Source organism: Lepeophtheirus salmonis, chromosome 5, assembly GCF_016086655.4.
Source record: "Lepeophtheirus salmonis chromosome 5, UVic_Lsal_1.4, whole genome shotgun sequence".
In the NCBI taxonomy this organism is placed as follows: domain Eukaryota; kingdom Metazoa; phylum Arthropoda; class Copepoda; order Siphonostomatoida; family Caligidae; genus Lepeophtheirus; species Lepeophtheirus salmonis.
In genome coordinates, this window is record NC_052135.2 from 50,525,048 (window position 1) to 50,545,710 (window position 20,663).

A 20,663-nucleotide genomic window follows, 5' to 3' on the forward strand; every position below is an offset into this window, starting at 1 on the left:
TACAATAATATACGGTAATATACCAATCAATGAAGCAAAACATAAAAATATCCCATACCGTATATCACCTCACACGTTTTCTCTTCCTTTACGGTAAGTATTGATTGATAAATCATATTTTTACAGCTCATTAATTAGAGTAGTGGAGAAAATTGTTCCAGAATTTGAAGGCAATTAAATTTCAGTTTACGGACTGAGAGGTAGTCTGAATAAAATATCGATCCAAATCGCTTTAGAAAAAATCCTTAAAGACCGAACTAAATAATTGTTTCGTTCTTGGACCGAGTTTTAATAATATTACCTAGCTAGTTAGCAGTTAGAATAAAAAAATTTAAAGCAACGCAACTATTTAAGCAATCAATTTTACTTTGTAATAAACATAAAATACTTGGCAACGTGTGACGTCATATTGTAAGTATGTGTGAGATTTTTTTAAATTTTGTCATAGAAAAATACTATTTTAAATTAGAAATTATTGTACTTTTGAAAAAGTGCAATAACTTATAATTCCATGTTTATCCAACAAATAAAGCCCGTTGTAGAATGAACGAAATTATACACTGAATATAGATCGCAAAAACCTATATTCAGTCCTGGATTTTTGATATTTTGTATTAGTATTTAGTATTACATAGTAAAAAAAGTGGAAAATTATTTTATCTTGTTATTTTTTGACAATCCTATCCTTGTCTTGTTTAATCCATCAATCATGCGGTTATTAGAACTAAGCGTCTTTCATTGGCATCCATCAATATGGGGAAGGCTTGCGTAGTTCCAGGATGTCGTAGTGGTTACAAGCCTTTGAAGTCTGAAAATAATACTAACGTTATTGCATTTAATAAAAAGATAGGGTATCATATGTTTCCCAAAGATGAGGCTCTTAGAAAAAAATGGATTCAAGCAATACCAAGAAAAAATTGGGAACCTACCAAATATTCTGCAATTTGTGCCTTACATTTTGATTCCTCGGATTTAAGAACGGAGCCTCAAGACTCTAATAAATTTCGACGTAATAAACCTAACCTAATTCGGAAAGTGTTGAAAAAAGATGCCATCCCAACCAAGTTCCCCAGTGTTCCCTTTCATAATCCGCGTCGTAGAACAGTTGTGAGATCAGAAAATGATCTTTCTCCATGCCGATTAAGTATAGATCATGAAAAAATCATTAATACTTTAGACACCGCGGATGCAGTTTTGACGCTGGATGAACTTAATAGTAAACTAGATCGAGGCCTATATCCAGAAAAAATATTTGACAAGTTCAACAAAGTGAAGAAGGAATTACTTTTCCATAGTATTTGTGATACGGATAGCCATGGGTTTACTATTTTATTTAGTCTAAAAGTTAACTCAGATATGTCAATTCAAATTTGGTAAATAATTATTTTTCAGAGTAAATTTCCTTTCATTAAATCATGTTTATCTATTTAGGTTGAAAAATGAAGAATTTCCTTTTTATAGACTGAAGCACATCATCAGAAATAATTGTATTGAGAAGTGTAGTGTACTTCTTAATATTTTGGCCTATATGAATTCCTTAACTAATAGTGATTATGTATATAACGATACAAAAGACAAGAAACGTGACATTAAAGATGAACTTAATGAGTGTTTTAGCCGTTTGGATTTTTTATTACCCGAAATAGAAGATATTATAAAAGTGGAAAAATTAGAAGAATCGTCGTTTTGATTGGCTTATTGCTCTAGGGATTGTCATTATATATATTTTTATTATACCAAGAGCATCCTGAAAAATCAATACTGTCTCTAAACAAGTTTTTTTCATTATCAAGAAATGGAATAATCCACGATTTTAATAGCATTTGACAAAAGTATTCATTTTTGAATTGGTAAATATTATACACAAGTAAATAAAAAATATATAAATCCTAATCATTGTGATTGAAATAGCATTTTTACCAGACAAAAATATAATTATTCTGCATCGAAAGAGCAAAATAAATATTTACGTAGTTAATAGTATATTTAGAGTTAAAGCCCTTAAAAAGCTTCAAAAATACAAGCTTTTAAACAAGTTCTCAGTCTCAAAATAAATCAACCAACTGCCGAAAAAGCTCTTTTTGATTTCATGGATGTTCTGGATTCCAATAAGCTTTTAATTCTACGAATATTTGTTTTTTCTATTCGAGTTAGTTAAATATTAGTTTTTTAAATCATAAATTCATGAAAATAATTCATGTTTTGTATAGCGATATTTCTCGGTAATATGTACTTGATATTAAAAAAAAATCTCAGGAAACAATCTCTAGTTTATACCACCTATAGCCAGTCGTGGTTATTTAACTGCATGGCTGCACTAAGTATTATCTAGAAATGTAAGCCTGTTTATCAGGGATATTCATTAATAATTGATATAATCCGTCAAATTTGAGAAAAAGGTTTTTTTTTCAATAACCTCTTTGATCCTTAATCATTGGAGGAATATATGATTAATAATGGGGTTCTTACAATTCATGACATTTATAGTTCTGTATTATTTGGAGACGGAAGATTTAAGTTCCCTCTCGAGGGCAGCAAATGCCCGCATTATACCTTGCCATCTTAAAATGGAAATTCCTAATTCATCGGATGTGGGAATTTTTTTGTGATGATCATATCAAGCTTCCTGAAAACTGGAGAAACATTAATAATAACGTTGCCAAAGGTATGAGTTTTGTTTGGGATTTCCAAAAGGATTAGTGGAGTCTCAATTGAAAACTAAAAAGGATTCAAAAATTCAATGGTGGAAATTAAAATGATGATTTATTTCATTAGGAATATTAATAATGTTTTTGAATATTCATATTAAAAAAAATATATAGTCTAATCCAATATTATAAGAGATAACAATTCACCAATATGCTATGATCTATTCTTATTTACAATTAGATACCTATCGATGAAGTAAAATCGTGAAATTTGTTTTTGACCTCTTATTTTATATAATTATCTTCCTTTTAGTACTATTAAGAAGCTTCTGCCCGGTTCAGGTTCTATCGGTCAGCAGTTTTGGTCTCGGTTCAGCTTTATCGGTCTTGGCTCTTTTTAATACAGGCACAGTTTAGTAAGAGACACTTAGAACAAGGGGCATCGCTAGAAAATTCGGACCCAGGAAATGATATTAGATACAAACAGGGCCGTATCTACCTTATATGCATAGTGCCCCAAGTTCCAACAGAGGCCTCGAAAACTAAGATTGATTACGACAATGGTTTTCAAAGTGGGGCTGTAAGGGGAGGTTAGGTAGAGGGCGCAGGAAGATGGAGAATTGAGGATACTTTCAGTCTACACAATGATAGTACAAATGTTTCGTATAAAGGGGGCTATAGCTACGCTATAATATAATATTACGAATGCGAATGCATATTCACTGGCACGCGCAAATATTCTTGTAGTTTATGTATGGTTTTTACCATTATTGTTGACAGTGGGACACTCATTGATTAGAAATGTTGAATTGGCACTCCATGTCTCAAAGGTTTACTTCCCCTGATACAGAGTGACGAAGTTTAAGTTGATGGCGCTGGAGTAGTAGATTAGGAGTCAGCTGTTGTCGGGGGCAAAGTTATGTTATGAATTGAATCTTGTTAGCTATATCGTTTAGTTATTAGATATCAGTAACAACTAAAATGTTTAAATATCGCATGGATGGTTAATGTCATGCTTATGCAATTTTATCTGATGATAGATTCAACATTTTGGTTGAATAATTTACGTTTCAAAAAAGCGCTAAAATTACAGTTTCGATAATCAATACGGTTATTCGAGAATTGAATAATACGTAAGGAAAAAAATTAATTATTAGAATTTGTAGCACATACATAAAACTACAATTCAAAATTTAAAAAAATATTCTACTCAGTCATCGATAAAATTTTATTAGTTGTTTAAATGGGAAAAGATGATATTATTATGTCAATAAAAATTAAGGATTACATAGCGGCCCATAGTTGATAATATTGTAGAGAAAAACGCATGCGAGGAGAAGGGCGAAGAATGACATGAATGAGATGATTGTTTAAAATACTGACATGATTCTCACTGATAATCACATCAGTATTTATCAGTTGCCTGCTTTATTACGATTTTTGAGGGTATAACGAGAGTATTTATTAGGAAAATGTTTAATAAATATATACTACGTATAATTGACTTAGACGGTTTTTATCCGTTACAGTAGATTTGAAAACGTCACACTCCATGAAACCATGAACTATATTCTCAGAATAATTACTAATAAAACAAGAAAGTAAGAGTATTTCGAAATATATTTGAAGTTCCAAGTTTAAAATAGAAAGCTTAAATTAAATATAATCTACATACTAAAACATAGTCTGGATTTCTGAAATTGGAGGTCTAAGAATTTGGAAAATACTTCCCGGATGAGAAACAGATGGCTTGTCGGATTTATCGATATAAATGTGCCTTTAGTCCCCTGTCTAGAATTACACGCCACTCAATATCCTCATCTCATATCAAGAGCATGGATATTCATCTATAAAATCAAGTTAACGATGAATACATCAAGTCAGACTCTAACTTTGATCTTACAAAGATTCGCATGTAATATAACCTTATCCATTGCTAATCGTCCTACGTTCAAAAAATTTATGGAAAAATACACGGGTAAATTCTTCCCTTCCCGAGGAACCATCATTAATTAATGTAGGATGTTGGTAATGATGTCATTTATAGAAATACCCCAATTGTAAATTGTGAAGTTAAGATAATTTTCAGCATGTTTAGAGTCATCCACACCAAATTACGAAATGGAACTCTGAATTTTGTACCATCTAACAGTAAGTATTCATTTTTTTTAAATCTAATCATAAAATATGATTTCTTGATAATTTTAGCCAAAATTATCAAGAATTATAATACACAACTCATTAAATGGGAAAAACAAGTCCTTAAATGGTCACAACAACGGGGGTAGTAGCTTTGGATGGTTCGCAACTAGTCGGTCTGACATTAGTTTCTTCACTTAAAGACTTGTGTATGATAATTAGGTTTTCCTATATTTGGAACATTTGGATTCAAGTTCCAGATTAGGAGGCACATTAAAACCAGGAAAACTATGGTATAGGATCTTAGGTGTCTTGAGGGTCCCATCATAACCTTAACAACGGTACTTCTATCCCAACATCTTAAACTTCAGACGATTGGAATCCTGGAGCTATAAATATTAAGTATAGTATCTTTCACTATCACAATCACTAATCAATTTTAAAAAACAAGCCGTCTCTTGGAGCCGGCGCGCTTTTTTATTAATCTGCATGTAGTCCAGATAGCTCTAGATGTCCATGGTATAATACAATAGATTGAAAATTCTAGCAAGTCCAATTACATGATGATCTAACCTTGTATTTCTATTAATCTTGACACAAAGGAAGTCTACATGCTATAAAATTAACTTAAGTTTTCATTTTTTAAATTGGATATCATTTTTACTTTATTTTTAATCAAGCTTCAGTAATTTCCATCACAATTAAATATTTTAACAATTTGGATTGTCTTTTTTTTTTTTTTTTTTTGGGTCTTGATGATGACTATTAGAATAGTTTTTTGAAGCCCTACGTTATATTGAATCCGATTCTTGGCAATAAAATTTTTGTAATTGAGAAGTTAATATGTTTTCAATATTTAAAGAACAAAGCAGTTTAATATTGTAATATCAAGGATCAATTTCGTCAACTCTTCCTGCTTTTATTGAGAGCATAACCATTTTAGGACACAAATGACCCAGGACTGGATCCTTTCCCTCAATTTTGAACATTTGGTAAGTAATATTGTAATCATTTGGATTTTACTCAAAAGTCATCTTTTAAAAGATGTCTTGGTAGTAGAATCCACGAATATTCATAATCAAAGTTGTGCCCTTATCGATCTAGATCGGAACCGAGACCGCAATATATTGCTTATCGGTCTTGGTTCTTGTGCTTATTTTCGATTGTTGTATTTTTTGGTTTATGAATAACCTTTCAATATTCCATCAACATAATTTTATGTAAATGAAACACTTCGCTACCTATATTGTAGTACACAACCTTTCCTTCAAAAATAAACAGAAAAAAAGCCGTAAATCATTTGGTAGATAGCCAAATAAGTCAATTATACCAACTGTTATATTCTAAAGTACTACGAGACTATTATTTTGATAATTATTCCTTCACCATTTTTAAAATGAATTCAGAACATAGATAACTGTAGATTGGTTAAAGGCGCTGTCGTCGCAGCATTTCATGTCAGCTATTGTCGGGGGCAGTAAATCAATAAAATTTATTATAATTAATGGCCAGAAAAAAACGAGATGTTCCCCCTGTCACAGTTGTCAAGCATCCGTTCAAGATAAATGGTGTGGGGTGCATTTAAGGTTCTGGGGGTCAGTGAGCTTCATGTGGTGGAATGCAACAAGAAGATCAACAGTGAGTACTATCAAACTGAGATTCTGGAAAAGTTTGCTCTGCCTGCACTCACTCGCAACAGCTCTAAGGGAATCATTAGCACCTGCAAAATTGTTCCCCTGCTATCGTAGTCCATATTAATCCAAGACAATGCTCCATCACATGCCTCCAAATCAATTCAGAAATGGTGTTCTGAGCATTTTTCTGGGTTCTGAATGAAAGCATAATGGTCTGGTAACAGTCCTGACTTGAATTCGATACACGAGCCTGACCACATGATCATACAAAGAGAAGTTCTTACGACAAGTGAAAACTGTCTGGCAAACTCTGGACCCCGAAATCTTGAAGAAACTAGTTGCAGGCATGCCTGGCACCATCAGAGAAATCATCAAGTAGAGGGGAGACATTAATCGGTAGATTTTTGTATTGTCAGTCCAATGATCTTTGCATTATTTTTCTTTTAAGTTCTTCTCCTAACTATATAAAGGGCTCAGGAGCAAAACGTGGACTGAATGACTGATTTTAGGAAAATTTCAATAATTTTATTTTTTGATACATAATTTTGAAATGTTTTTTATCAAAACTTTGAGACAAGACCTTTGTGAACATGTTAAGTCAATATGGCCGCCCTCAACAGCAATCACAGCCTCCACACGGCGGCAGAAATCCTTGCAGAAGTTGATGATTAACTTCCCAGACAAGTTGTTCCACTCCTTCACTATGGCGGCCTTCACGAGTCCACGTTCGGGTGAGATGTCCGGTTAGTCTCCTTCTCCAAAGTATCTCACACAGCAAAGTCCAACGGGTTCAAATCCGGTGAAGATGATAGCTACATGTCCTTGGACAAAAAATCAGCCATGTCGTCTTCTGGGATTTGGCCAATGCGTATGAGGGTGCACCATCTTTAGTCCACACATAGTTTTCCTCTGGGTAGGTGGCCTTGAGGCATGGCAGTATGGTGAACCTCAGAATATTGACCTTGAATTGCTGGAAGATTGCATGGTCTGACTGGAGCTGCTCGAGTTCAAGTCTGTAGTGCTTGGCGACACGCTCAATGATACAGGTCTCCACTTCACTGTCATTGACGATTGCAATGAGATCCATTGTGATGTTTGTATCGTCGGTGGCAAATCTGCTCTCAAGCTCTAATACAATCTTATTGATTGCAACATCGAAATGTTTGGATTGTTGCAGTAATTTATTAATTATCAGAAATGTATCACGGGAAGCTGAAAACGCGTTTTATATTCAAAGGTTCAATCATTTATATTTATAAAATGACAGGCAATATTTGAAAGAGATATTACGGTAAATTACAGGATTTGAATTCAAATTTCTGCGATGAATTGAGATACCCGAGAGTGTTAACTGTAGTTTAAAACCTCCGTTTTATCTATCTGACTTAATTTGACCCCAATATTGTCTTAGAGATATAATTTATTAATTTACTAATTCTATAAATGTGCCGGTGAATTTTGGCTACTTTAAGTACAATTTGTGGTGCCTCCAAAGGATTAATCAGAATTATTTTTTCATTTAAATGAACTATAATTTGTTGGAAAATGTATTCCATGTTCAATTTTGAGAAAAATTATCTAGCTTCCTTTTGGGTGGACGTGCTACAAATATGTAATTTTATTATAATGACTCAGTACTATTATGAGTTGGTCATAAGTTACATATATATAATAGATTTTAATAATTAATTATGACTTAATTCATCTATATTTACATACCTATATGATTGGTGGACGGCTGAGTAAGGTTTTTTTTTTTTTTTGGTCCGCTGAAGCGGACAAAGCGCAATACTGACGTACGGCCCTGGTCACAAGTAAGTAAAATGCAGTTGATAATTATTTTCTTTTGATCAGCATTGAAAATGTTAAAGTGAATACTCCACCCCCTATGAGAGGGATTAATCAACTTCCAGGAGCAACTCCCATTAATGACAGAAAAATTGTTTCGAAAAGAATACATGTTGAGAGGATCATTGGACTGACCAAGACCTATAAAATCCTTCAAGGGGAACTTGACCGCCATAAAACTCCCTTGGCAGGATGGATTATTTACGTGTGTTTCATTTGTTGTAACATTAGAAAAAAGCATTGTATCTAAGTGCATGAAATTTATTTTTATGCTGAAAGTTCACCGTGGGGAAAGTTAACTATGTAAAACAATAAAAATATTCAGAACTTAATCTAGCGGTATTTTTGAACAAAATAACTGTTATCAGTTAAGTAATACAACCAATATTAAATTAGGGAATATATAATTTAAAAAAATATTAATTAAGTAATGTCTCAAAAATTTTTTACAAATTAGGGTCTCTTCATGGTATAATTTATCATAAAAAACTTTCCTCATTGTGAAGTTAGTATTGTAAATTGTCTGTAAGTAAACTTCCCTGTAATCAAGTTTATCAAACTTATTCAAATAAAATAAGTTAGTAAAATAAAAATTTCAATAAGACGCAGTGTGATATAAAATATTTATATATTTATTCTTAGGGACTATAAACATATGGCAGCAGAAAATAATGTGTAAGAATGTGTAAACATAACAAAAAGGACCAGGTATCTCCTTTTTGATTACCTCTTCCGATGAAGTTGTGAAATAATACTTAACCTTTGAGATGAAATGACCCTAATTAGAAAACTATACTACTATTACCACCTGCACCAAGGAAATCAAAATGTTTAGTCTTAGCTGATTTGATATGTATTTTATATAATAATCATTATAAAATTTGACGAGAGGAGGCAGTATATCCTCATTAAAGAATATATTACTTTATATAATTTCCTCAATATAAGTATCTTCACATGTGAAGACTACAAAAAACAGTTTGATTTCCTTGCTGCTCGTAGCTGACCCTGAATTTGGTAGTAATAATTGTGATTTATTTTTAACTTAATATCGCCACCACGAATCTCCAAAAATGGAAATGTATATCCTGGAGCAATTGTATCATAACGTCCTGAATAAGAACATTTCACCTTGATGATTGAGTCTTCTTCCACAAGTCCATGGGGAGATGCAGCCAAAAATGGATACTCTGCATCAATGAAAACCCCACATTTGTTAACAATTTTTCTAATTAATTGGGGATACTTTTTTATACCAGAACACTCATGTGCCTTCCCATGGGAAATAGGAGCAGAGAATTTTTTTTTGTTTGGTAAAGTCTGGCCCATGACATGACTTACATGTGTCACCAAATCTGGAGGCAGTCAATCTCCATTTCCGTTCTATTTTCCATGCAGGAGACGATGCTTGTAATCGAGTATTCTTCTCAATTTTTATGATATCCTGATCAGATACAGCTAATAATGGGTAAAGGGCTGTGCCAAATAATCGTGATCGAAGATGGCTGCTTTCAGACTTGCAGACCCAAAGCTATATTTCCATGATGTATTTAATTGATCAATTCAAGATGGATCAATTTGAACTTGTCAACAAATTCAAGTCTGTTGAGGAAGCGCTCAGGTCGAGGATCATCGTGATTGTTGATACCTGAAATTTAGTTTTTTACAGTGAAAGTGGTATATATTAACATTTCTTAAACAACCCTCTGCACATTTTTTCACCCACTACGGGTTCTCTGCCATATAATTTTCTGGGACTTTTAAAAGTCTGTAGTGTCTCTGTAGAGGACTTTGATATATAGAGAATGCCATAAGAAACAAAATTTTCCATTGTCAGGGGCCAGAAACCACATGTTTACAGGTGCCATGTGGACCGATTCCTGCCGCACATTCACAATGGCTATTAACGACCTCTCCTGATTTTGCGATGACGAACTTTACATTATAATTAATTTTTTTCATTTCAGCTTAAACTATACCAGAAAATTGTGTTTTATGTATGTCTTCTTTTGATTCCACGAAGCTCAAGGCCAAGACTGATTCTTTCATTTTTTCCCCTTTGCACATGGACACAATATCCAAATTTTGAATATCGTCCCCTACTTGCTGATGCATAACATAATGCTCAATGTGAGCCTTTGTTATAGGAGGAATAGAAGTCCTATCTGACTTAACGATACTTTTAAAGTCCCCAGAATCACGCCAGATTGGAATTGGAATCATGCCTGGGATCTGAGCAACTGGGTCTTTAAAGTCAGCGTTTCGTTCATACAAGAAAAGACGCTTTATCAAATCGGACTTTCTCCCCCTTGTCCTTGCACCTCGTTTGTTCAGTTCTCTCCAAAGCGCCAATAAAGCCCAGCTTGAATAATTAGAAGAATCCAGGGTTGAATAAATTACTTTCGTCTTCCCGCTTTTATAACTAATAAGCAATAAATAGGTAAGGAGTCAATAACTAATAACAACTAGTTAACTAGTCGTTAACCTGTTTTAAAAAATGGGACTTGCTAAGAATAATTTTGAACTTATTTGACATTAGCATCGAAATGAGGAGAGGCAGTCCATACTCGTCTAAAAACTTTTACATAAGAAAAAAGGCCATTTTCTTGTTGCCTAACTTTATAATAGTAACATTGACTGATATATGGATTAGTTTTAATGGATCTAAATCCAAATTGTAATTCAAGGACTACTAGCAAGAAGGACTTCATACTTTTCTTATTTCTTGAAAAGAATAGATTCTTGAAATTAACTTCTTGGGTTGTTCAACTCATCTTTGGAAAACCACTTTGAGGCAAGAATACTTTTAATTTAATTATCACTTAATAAAAATTAAAATCACTTTCATAAAGTCTCAAATAAGTAATAACAATGAGTAATCAAATTTAAGGACTCATGTCAACTTCGTTTGAAGTCTCTCTCCTTGCTAGTAACTAGTATTCTTTGGCCGGATAATCATAACTATTATTCAGGGAGGTTTATTATTTTTCCACAACGTGGAGCTACTCACTGGTGGTGTGTTTACATACGAATTTAAGTAAACAACGCACTTGCCCCATTGAATTTATTTTAGAAAGGGTGTTCACTACTCGAGAATTAAATAATAATGACAACTACTAAGGAAAAGAAAATTCTTTCTTTATATTACCAATTAAAAATTAAAGGGCCACCTAAAAAAACACACCGAATTTACATCATTATACATGTGTATATAATTAATCTGATTGAGATACTATAGTAAAGTATATACAAATTCAAAACTTTCTCAGCTAAATTACCTAGAACCCACTAAAAATATTCTAATAAAGAAAATCTTAGTCTTAAAAGTTGTCGGTTTATTCGTATGTATAAAATTAAGATGAACAAGGGTAGTATTTTGACAAGAAATCATTATAATACATATATAAAGCCTATACTATAAATGGGATTGAAAAGTTATTTTTGGCACAGATTTTTCATCTAAAACATAAATCATATCATTTAAACTTTGTTTAACGAGATTTTCTCCGATGATACTCAGGGTCTCACTCTCATCGATCGACTCTTCTTCTTCTTCCATAACTTCTTCAATCTGATTTCTTTCCTCCTCCTCCTCTTCTTCAGGTTCCTCTGTTACCGTTGGAAGATTCATGATGGTACGTAAGTGACGATCAAAGAAGTAGTCATAAACGTTTTGGTGATCGGTTAAAGTACTACGGTTTAAATTCTAAAAGAAAAAAGAAAAATACACTTTTATATCGTAAGTGAATAACTCATTATTTGCTAAAATCCATTTGACCAAATAATTAATTTATAAATACGTCAATATATAGGGTATATGTTGCAGTGTCCACTGGACTTGATTAAAAGTAAGCACCCTTCGTCAATTTGTGTCTCTGGAAAGGGTCTTGGAATATAATTTGAAAATGAAATTTATCATGTCAATAATTTTACTCAATTCCACTTTTTCAGTTATTATTCACATTAACGGTCTTGTTCAGTTATTTTGTAAATTAACAGATTTCTTACTTTAACTGCAACGTATACATAGAGAAAGAAATAATAGAGGCGACAAGGAATTTTTATTGCCAGTTTGGTAAATCAGGGCAGTAGTATATTAAAATTTTCAGTCTCCAGGAATGGACTGTAGGTCGATAACATCAGCTAAAGAGAAAAAGTTGATTGTTCAACCTTTTAATACGTGATCAAATTTGAATATACTTTCCACAGTTGAGATTACAGATCTCAATCGACGAACTTCATATTCTGTATTCAATATTTGTTTATAAATTATAGTTATATACTTTTATTAAAATGTTAAAATATTGTACTGTTTACGTTTGCTCCAATTTGGACAAGGGTTTGTCATCTGGATGTAGTATCCATGATTTTCTAGAGACCCAGGTTAAACATAGCTTGAATCCTACACCAATTTTGGTTTTTGAAATTTATTGGAATAAAATTTTAAATAATAATTTTTCTGGAGAAAAATGTCAAAGATGTATAGTCATTCACAGCAAATTAAATTGATTTGAAAAAAATCCAGAGTTATTCTCTAAAAATTATTTTTTTTGTAAGAAAAGTTGAAAAATGATTTTAGGGTTGACTGTATTTGATAGGTTCTTAGCTTGTTATATATTAGATATAATATATTGGAGAGAGTATGTTGTCCCTAAATAAAGAGGGGTACTACCCACTATATCATTTCTTTCTTTGGCATAGTTATCTTGTAATTATCTTTGCTGTCTAAGATCCCAAGTTGGTTATTCAAATCAGTGCTGGACAAATTAATAATGTAGTAAGTTTGAAAGCCAATATAACTCACTGAACTGATACGATGCACCCAATAAAGGAAGAACAATGAGCTGCTAGCTTACCTCCTGGGTGGCCTGGAAACAGGTAGATCTTTGAATAATAAATTGTTAATAAGATAAAAGTAGATTATTTTACATACTTTATAACTTTTATTTTTGCATCTTCTTCTCATGATACAAATTCATCAATGCAGAAGACACTAAATAATGATTACATTTATACAATGAAGGAGTCATGATGTAAGAGCGTACAAACAGATGCATTTTTATCTCGGTAAAGGGGGGTAAATAGCGGGAGACGAGGGCCCCAAGCCAAAGTTATTACCAAGCCCCGCAATCCTATCTCCGGTTGTGTATAGAGTTTTGGAGCTTATACTATCGGAATAATTTTTTCCATGTTCATTAATTTTCTACAGAAACTTTAGTATTAGCATAAATTCTTAAAAGATTTTATTTCATCAAAATATAACAGCTATTTGTGGTTCATTTAAGAATTAAATGGAATGAATCGATGAAGTATACAGTGAGATATGTATTTTTTAAGTATAAGAGTAGCAAGGGGTTGAGAAGACATAAGCTAATCTTGTATTAAGGGGTCAGGCAAGGGAACCCGAGAAAGCAACCCCTTACTCGAGCTGACCTCTTAATTCAGTTTTCTTATTTTTCTAACAATGGGGCCTGAGCGTTGTTTACTTATATTTGTTTGTAAACAAAGTGACAGAGAGTGGTGCTGCATTGTGTTAAAATAATACAACTCCCTTAATGATAATATTTTTTTATTAAAAATTAACAAAACGTATGTTACTAACATAGAAGGCACAGTGAAAAAATTTCTGAGAATGCACTGATATTGTAAGCATCAAGCTACAGATTGTCACAACACATTGCGAATAATACATATTTTTTTTAGTTTGCTCATGCCCTATTATAAAATTAAAAACTGGATATGACTACTTAGTGTGGTGACACTCTTAAAAAAGGTGCACTTAAACCAGATTTCACTGTATATATTATTAAAAAAATAGCTTAAATGATGAAATGGTAGGAAATTATAACAGAATAATTAATCAAATAATATAAATTTTTGGTTAAGATATATATAGGCTTTAATTATACTGATAAATAATATTATTTTTCACTTTTATTTATCAAAAATCCCCACTGTCCCAACTTTTCTATAAGCTGTCTCAGTTTTTCACTTACATGAGGAATATCAGGGGGAGGTTTGGGCGATTGTAGCCCAAATTGAGAATTTTTTGAAAAATTATCACATAGGAAGGGAAAAAATTCATGAGAAAATGAGGTTAAGAATTTTTGTAAGGATTTCTTTTCTACAAAAAAAGTTTATTCTTCCAATTAGGCTGTGGAGCAAAAAAAAATTTACAAAAAACTAAACCCCCATCCCACCCCACCCCCAAAGAAAAATAACAATAACATAATAATATATATCTAATCCTGCGCACACCCCTGAATATTAGAACCAAGTACTATTAATTATGATATAAAATTGGTGTTAAAAGTTACATAATATAAGTTTTAAATATTGCAAAATAAATCACGTCTCAATGTCCCTTCTATAAAGGGAGTAATATATCAAAAAGGAAATTTCGCGCCAAATATTTTTTATTTTGTCGCAAAATGACTTTAAGAAATTTTAATATTTAATATTTCTGACTCATTCTAAAATGAAGCATTTCAAATTTAAGTAAATATATTTAGTATGTAAAATAATAATTATTCTATCAAGTGTACCTCTCCTGGTTCAAGTTCCTCGTCCTCAAAAGCTTTTTTATCAAACTCCAATTGTATATCCCTATCCATATTATGATTAAAAGGATCATAGTGCTGAGGCTCGCTCTTGACGGGCCTTTCGCGCATCCAGGTCTCTTCAGAATAAGGAATGAAATAACTGGTCGATGAATATTTCTTTTTTCGTCTACCGAATTCACCACTGAAATGAGTGATTCCGTCGACTTGGGAATAACCATTTCGATGTCGAAATGTGTCTTTATTTTTGATCTAAAAGATACAAATGAAATTAATTTATAGTTCATTATGAATGTTTGCAAAATGATTTAAAGTGGAATTATTTATCTTGACTTATCATGAAGTAGTAGAATTAAGCTTCTCAGTCAAGAAACATACGAGACAACTTTTTTTGGAAAACTATTTTAAATACTCTGATCCTTCCTTATCTTTTTTATAAGACACACTAAGTTTTAGCTACAAATGGTCATTGCTACATTGTTATTTCTTAAATCAAGTAGTCACGCTTTTCTGAGACAGTAAGCGTGCACTTAAAAATGAGGCATGGACAGGTTGATTATTTCATCAACTGAATACTAAAAACGAATCCAAATCACATTTATGAGCAGTGATCTTAATTGATAGCTTTTACAGCATGTTAAAAAACTGACAATCAACATGGTAACCCCGACAATTTTTTGAAGAACGTTTTACAGAAGTGCAGTTTAGATGTAATCACGTTTAACAAATCAGCTACAAGTAGCTATGATGAGGGGGAAGAAATAAAACTTCCAATATAAGTAGGAATTATTCGGATGTCAATCGTCAATTATACTTTGAGTCCAACAAGGACTTATATACAATTATAACTCCGCAATGAAATCCACTGAGTTACTCTCTGTCTTTTACGAGAACATGTAAATGTTCAATCCGGTTTCGGATATATCAATGATGGCTTGTATGTAGTAGAAAAGGATGTTTACTCCTAACTTACTCCTAGTAACTAAATAATAAGGATAGCAGCGTAGCATCAGAAAATTCAATTTACAGGGACACAACTCCAAAAAATGAGCCAGCTAAAAAATACAACCGATTACCATGATGGTCTTTTTAAATGAATATTTATAATTTTTTTCTCTATATATATTATAACACTTTATAGAAGCATTTTAATGGTTAAAATGTTTTTCCACTCCTCGGTTAAATAATAAATGTGATTAGGATTAAGAAAGAATCAGGAAATCTCCGTTGAATTGTTTTACTAGACCTTTGAGAAAATCAGGATTATATTAGATCATTTATTTGCTGTGTGAGTCATTCAACTTTCAGCCGGAAAAAAAAATATTGAAAATCAATTTCTTATAACATACAAAGTAAGTACCTTTACATATAAGAGACATCGATATATTTATGGCTTTGCCCTACATTCGCTTAATTGAGAAACAATCAAATGCTATTCTCGCGTTTTACATGATAGAAATATTTTCTTCGTTGATTTTTTTAAGATATTCATTTGAGTTTGAACGGTTGAGATCAGTGTCAATTTCAAAAACAAGAAAAAAATTCAAGGAAAGGCCGACGTCAGCACTCCATTAATTATGAACCATGACCAAAATTATTGTCAAATGGCAACAAGGAATAATTTTAAAATATTTTCAACATTATTATAGGTCTCAGTTAAGAGGGCGTGAGGGTATTTGTGAAAATTTGTTCATGGAGTGTCATTTTGTAGTTGCAGCCTGAAAATGTTTTTTTTTTTATTTTACAAAGGTGTTATAATTATTCTGTTGTACTTTAATTGAGAAAGTATAATTACTACTTGTGCATGAAAGACGAAGACTAACACAGATGATTAGTTGCATAGTTATAAGTGGAAGTCCTTGTTGGACTCGGAGTAGAATTGAGGATCAATTCGTCGTATTGCCAGCCAATAGAGCGTTTACAGATCACGTTGTCATAGTTTGGATTAGATATATGCACTGGATGATAGTGCACGAAACCTCGTAATAACATGTCCCCTTAGACAGTAGTTCCCAAAGTTTTTGTGTCCAAAGCTCACCAAAAGACAATAGAATTTTCGTGATACACCCACTTTAAATAAACCAATCATTTGGATTATTATAAGCAATTAAAAATAATGTATAATTGTCACAAATCGTACGGCACACTTGAACTTCCAATATATTAAATTTAATCGTAATCAGAAAGAGTTGTCACCTATACGAGCAAAAATATGAGCGGTAGCGCACATACAAAATTACTAACAAATCACATAATTATATCACAAAGAAGAAGAATAAATTAACGTCATCTGTTGTATCTGAAAAACGAGAACTTGCAGGAGGAAAATTTTTCTCGTAGCCAAGGTAATCTCCGGGAACTAACAAGCAAATTTGTCATTTTTTTATGCCTTGCTGCCTTCCCAAAAACAATACTGCCCTACATTGATCCCTTCCTCAATATTGACAACCATTTTTATAAATGATCCGCACGATATACCTTATTCATGCAAGTAAGTATAGTGTCCAATGTAAATATTAAACCATTAGCTCTATTGCTGAATTATAAATTATCATAATGCTTAAGGAAATTTTAAGTAATCACCTCTGAAGATCAATCAAAAAGCATACTAAAGTATGTAAACTCATACATGTTTGAGAGGGGTAGATAAGATTAATGTAAATAGAGGCGTAATTATGGGGGAGAGGGGGACTTGGGAATGAAATTTGGTTAAAGTAAGTAGGTCAATTCATAGCTTAAATGAAAATATGTAAGTACATAATGACTAAGTCATTAATAAAAGAAAATAATCGATTTTATAACGTGACAAGAATTATTATCAAAATTCGTGAGGAAAGCTTATAAACCATAGATTTATGCTTAATTTATATGGGTATGTATTATGAATGTATATGAAATCAATATTGTTTACGATGTTATGCCTATGTGTGTGTATCTTATGCACGCTCGATCCACGTGTAGGACCACAATTATCCCAAAATAAAAAAGTTACAATTAGTATTGTTCGGTATACTGTTATAATCAACGTTCATAACATTGTTAAGGAGAAAAGAAGCTGACAACAAGGTACAGAGGATTTTGTTTCCAGCTGTCGATGTTTCTGTCTCACACGCAATAACAGCCTCAATACGCCGGTGAATAGATTATCAGCTCTTGACACTGAATGCTGTGTGCATGCCGTAACACATTGTCAAGATAGCAGCTCGCAGCAAATCCAAATTTGGATGAGAGGTGCGGCAGACATTTTTCTCCAAGACACCCTAAACTGCACAGTCCAGGGTGTTGAGGTCAGGGCTGAAGAAGGCCACATAGAGGCAGGCCAGAAGTCAGCCATGCTGTTTCTGCAGAAGCTATGGTACTTCTTGGCTAGATGGGGCTTTAATGGCCTTCTTGATGTTGTAGGGCGTCGAAATGGAGATGCCCACAGTCTCTGCAGCCTTATCGACACTGACACCGGCGCAGATCGCACGCACGTTTTTGTTTTTTTTGTTTTTGCTTTTACCACTGCAAGTTTTGGGTACTCACTCTATAGCTCCCACGCAAACAAAAATTATGCTAACGCACTATTAAATAGATGTAAATACCGATATCTATGTTAGAATCACACAAAAAAAAATATTGGTATCGTGACAACCCTTTTAGGAGACTTTTTACGTTCCGGGGATAATTCCCTAAATAGAGGAATTTTAAACTTGTTCTATCAGGACAAGCATCTATGACCCCTTCGCACACCATCCATCTTGAATTGGTAAGTCTGCCACACCCCCCGATATCCCGTAGTGCCTGACGAAACATCTCCAGAGGGTTGAGTACCATTACTAAAAATTTAAGGACTTGGGATCACATCCAAAATCCTTAATATAGCCTCTCACCAATGCCACGAACTCCATATTCTTCTTTCAATTCAACACATCATCAATTTCAAGTTCCAAACGGGAACATTCACATCTCAACTCCACAAGCATGAGCATGAGTAATAATTTTACAATCTTCGTTGCCACTTTTGGCGTTTCAAGAAAGACTATCTAATAACGGAAAGCAATGGACTAGGGGAATCGCATGTAAATTAGACTATTGCATTGGGGGTAAAATTGTACTCTGAATAATGTACATGTCAGGGATTACCATATAAAAGATGTATATAATACTAAGATAATAAAATATATATACAAGTACACACTATTGCTAAAAGGTAGATTGATTGCTAAAACTACTCTCCGCGTCATATAAATAAAGGCAAATAAAACAATGTTGATATTATATATAAGAAAAATGTATGCACTAATGTACCTCTAATTGAACACCTTTTCCTGTGACTGTCATCCCAGGTACCACTTTTGACTGGTTCGACCGGATGGGTCGGATATCTGAAATGGCGATGAGTTTGCCTCCGCGCGGGATGGTTGTATTAGGATTGAACGTTGCTGAAGTCATTATTCGTGTCATAGCTGAAAAAGGAAAATATAATGAACTATGGGGATATTTGAAAGAATAACATATATCAATCTGAAATGTTATTATAATAGGGAAACTATAATCACTCTACTTTTTGAGAATTTACAATTATTATATGTACATATAATGGGCTGGTACGGTACGGGGTTGTAAAGTGGTTCGGTTAAGAAGCCTTACCGGGGAAGGGGCTAGGTTAATTACAAAAATTAAAGTATCACGATCGAATAACCTTTTTTAGAAGGAAACCCTCAAAAAAATCCCATGTTTTTCTAATAATTTTTTCATCCACAACCCCTCCATCCCATCCCAGCACACCCACCCTGCCCCCTGCATATCAATCCTATACATATATTAGTGCAGTTGTAATATTTATGATTGATTTTGTAATACTTTTCTACGGTTTTCGTTTTGTCAAAGTTAAAATTTATATTTTGCATTGGCTAATGATGCTACATTTTTTTAAATCATTTATTATAATATTAGATGTTTTTATTGCTTCACAGAATATAAATAATGTCTAAGGCAAATAATATATTCAGCTTTGTGGAGAGTAAAATATTGAATATACATAATATTGGAAAATATCTTGCATAGGGCGCCAAACTGATTCGGATTGGCCCCTGTTCGATTTCATAGATGATCTCAACAAAGACACAAATGATATTTAAATATAAGAAGCAAGAGTAGGTAGAAACGTCAAGCGTCATCCACTCCCATTTTTTTAAATTTTTTTAACTAGCTTGCCTGAGGCCCACAAATGAGAAATTGATCATGGAGGGACGAACAAGCTGAAAACGAGGAAAAAGAATAAAACCTTCATTGGTGCAACAGAAAACAACCATTTGACGCGTTATATAGTTATACACATTACAAAATTTGATTAAAAAAATCAAAGGGAACATCAATTTCAACCCAAAATAAGCAATAACGACTTATAAACCTCATTTATCTATATTTCAAGACGAAATATCCTTAAAGCAAAATGGTTTTAAGGCAAAATGTTTTGAGGAAAAATAGATTAAGGCAAAAGTATAGGGTACTGGATTAGATACATGGGACAAAATGCTGTTAAATAGTGTTAAATGTTTAAAATTTCCGCACATTCAGAGATATATATTTGAAGGAATTGAATTTCACCCTGATACAACAACTGACTCAATTATGCTCCCAGTTCATCTTTTTAACAGCCCTTGATTCTAATAAATATCTAATAAGAGGGCATCAGAATTATACTACAATTCACATGGTGGAGAGTTGAATAAACGTATCACGTATTAATTTAACATGTGTTTCTTGTTTGTATGATTATTTGCCTGATAAAATTCTAACTAACTCTAAGATAAAGCTGTAAAATTAACTTGAATTATGTTTTTAAAGAC

At 32.8% G+C, this 20,663-nt stretch overlaps 2 protein-coding genes across 3 annotated transcripts in view; one reads left to right on the plus strand and one right to left on the minus strand.

Annotated features, from left to right (window-relative positions):
• Window positions 1-272: 272 nt before the first annotated feature.
• On the plus strand, window positions 273-1,902 carry LOC121118625 (THAP domain-containing protein 1). Of its 2 annotated transcripts, none has more exons than XM_040713209.2 (3): window positions 273-411; window positions 723-1,373; window positions 1,432-1,902. In XM_040713209.2, the coding sequence occupies exons 2-3, from the start codon at window positions 754-756 to the stop codon at window positions 1,688-1,690; spliced, it is 879 nt and encodes a 292-aa protein (XP_040569143.1). In that variant the 5' UTR covers window positions 273-411; window positions 723-753; the 3' UTR covers window positions 1,691-1,902. The 2 variants fall into 2 exon arrangements, with proteins under 2 accessions (XP_040569143.1, XP_040569144.1); XM_040713210.2 differs by having other exon boundaries at window positions 355-415.
• A 9,684-nt stretch (window positions 1,903-11,586) lies between these two features.
• LOC121118128 (uncharacterized) overlaps window positions 11,587-20,663 on the minus strand; it is a 28,753-nt gene continuing 19,676 nt past the window's right edge. The window contains exons 2-4 of the mRNA XM_040712673.2: window positions 19,120-19,277; window positions 14,815-15,081; window positions 11,587-11,975 (exon numbers count right to left, since the gene is read on the minus strand). Coding sequence (XP_040568607.1) covers window positions 11,685-11,975; window positions 14,815-15,081; window positions 19,120-19,275 — 714 coding nt within the window. The 5' untranslated portion in view covers window positions 19,276-19,277 and the 3' untranslated portion in view covers window positions 11,587-11,684. The remainder of the gene's footprint in view (window positions 11,976-14,814; window positions 15,082-19,119; window positions 19,278-20,663) is intronic.

What these genes read in the sequence shown, in the direction of transcription:
- LOC121118625 (XM_040713209.2), top strand. Translation starts at nt 754, where the DNA reads ATGGGGAAGGCTTGCGTAGTTCCAGGATGTCGTAGTGGTTACAAGCCT. An exon ending in GATATGTCAATTCAAATTTG is followed by an intron (nt 1,374 to 1,431) that starts GTAAATAATTAT and finishes TTATCTATTTAG; the next exon opens with GTTGAAAAATGAAGAATTTC.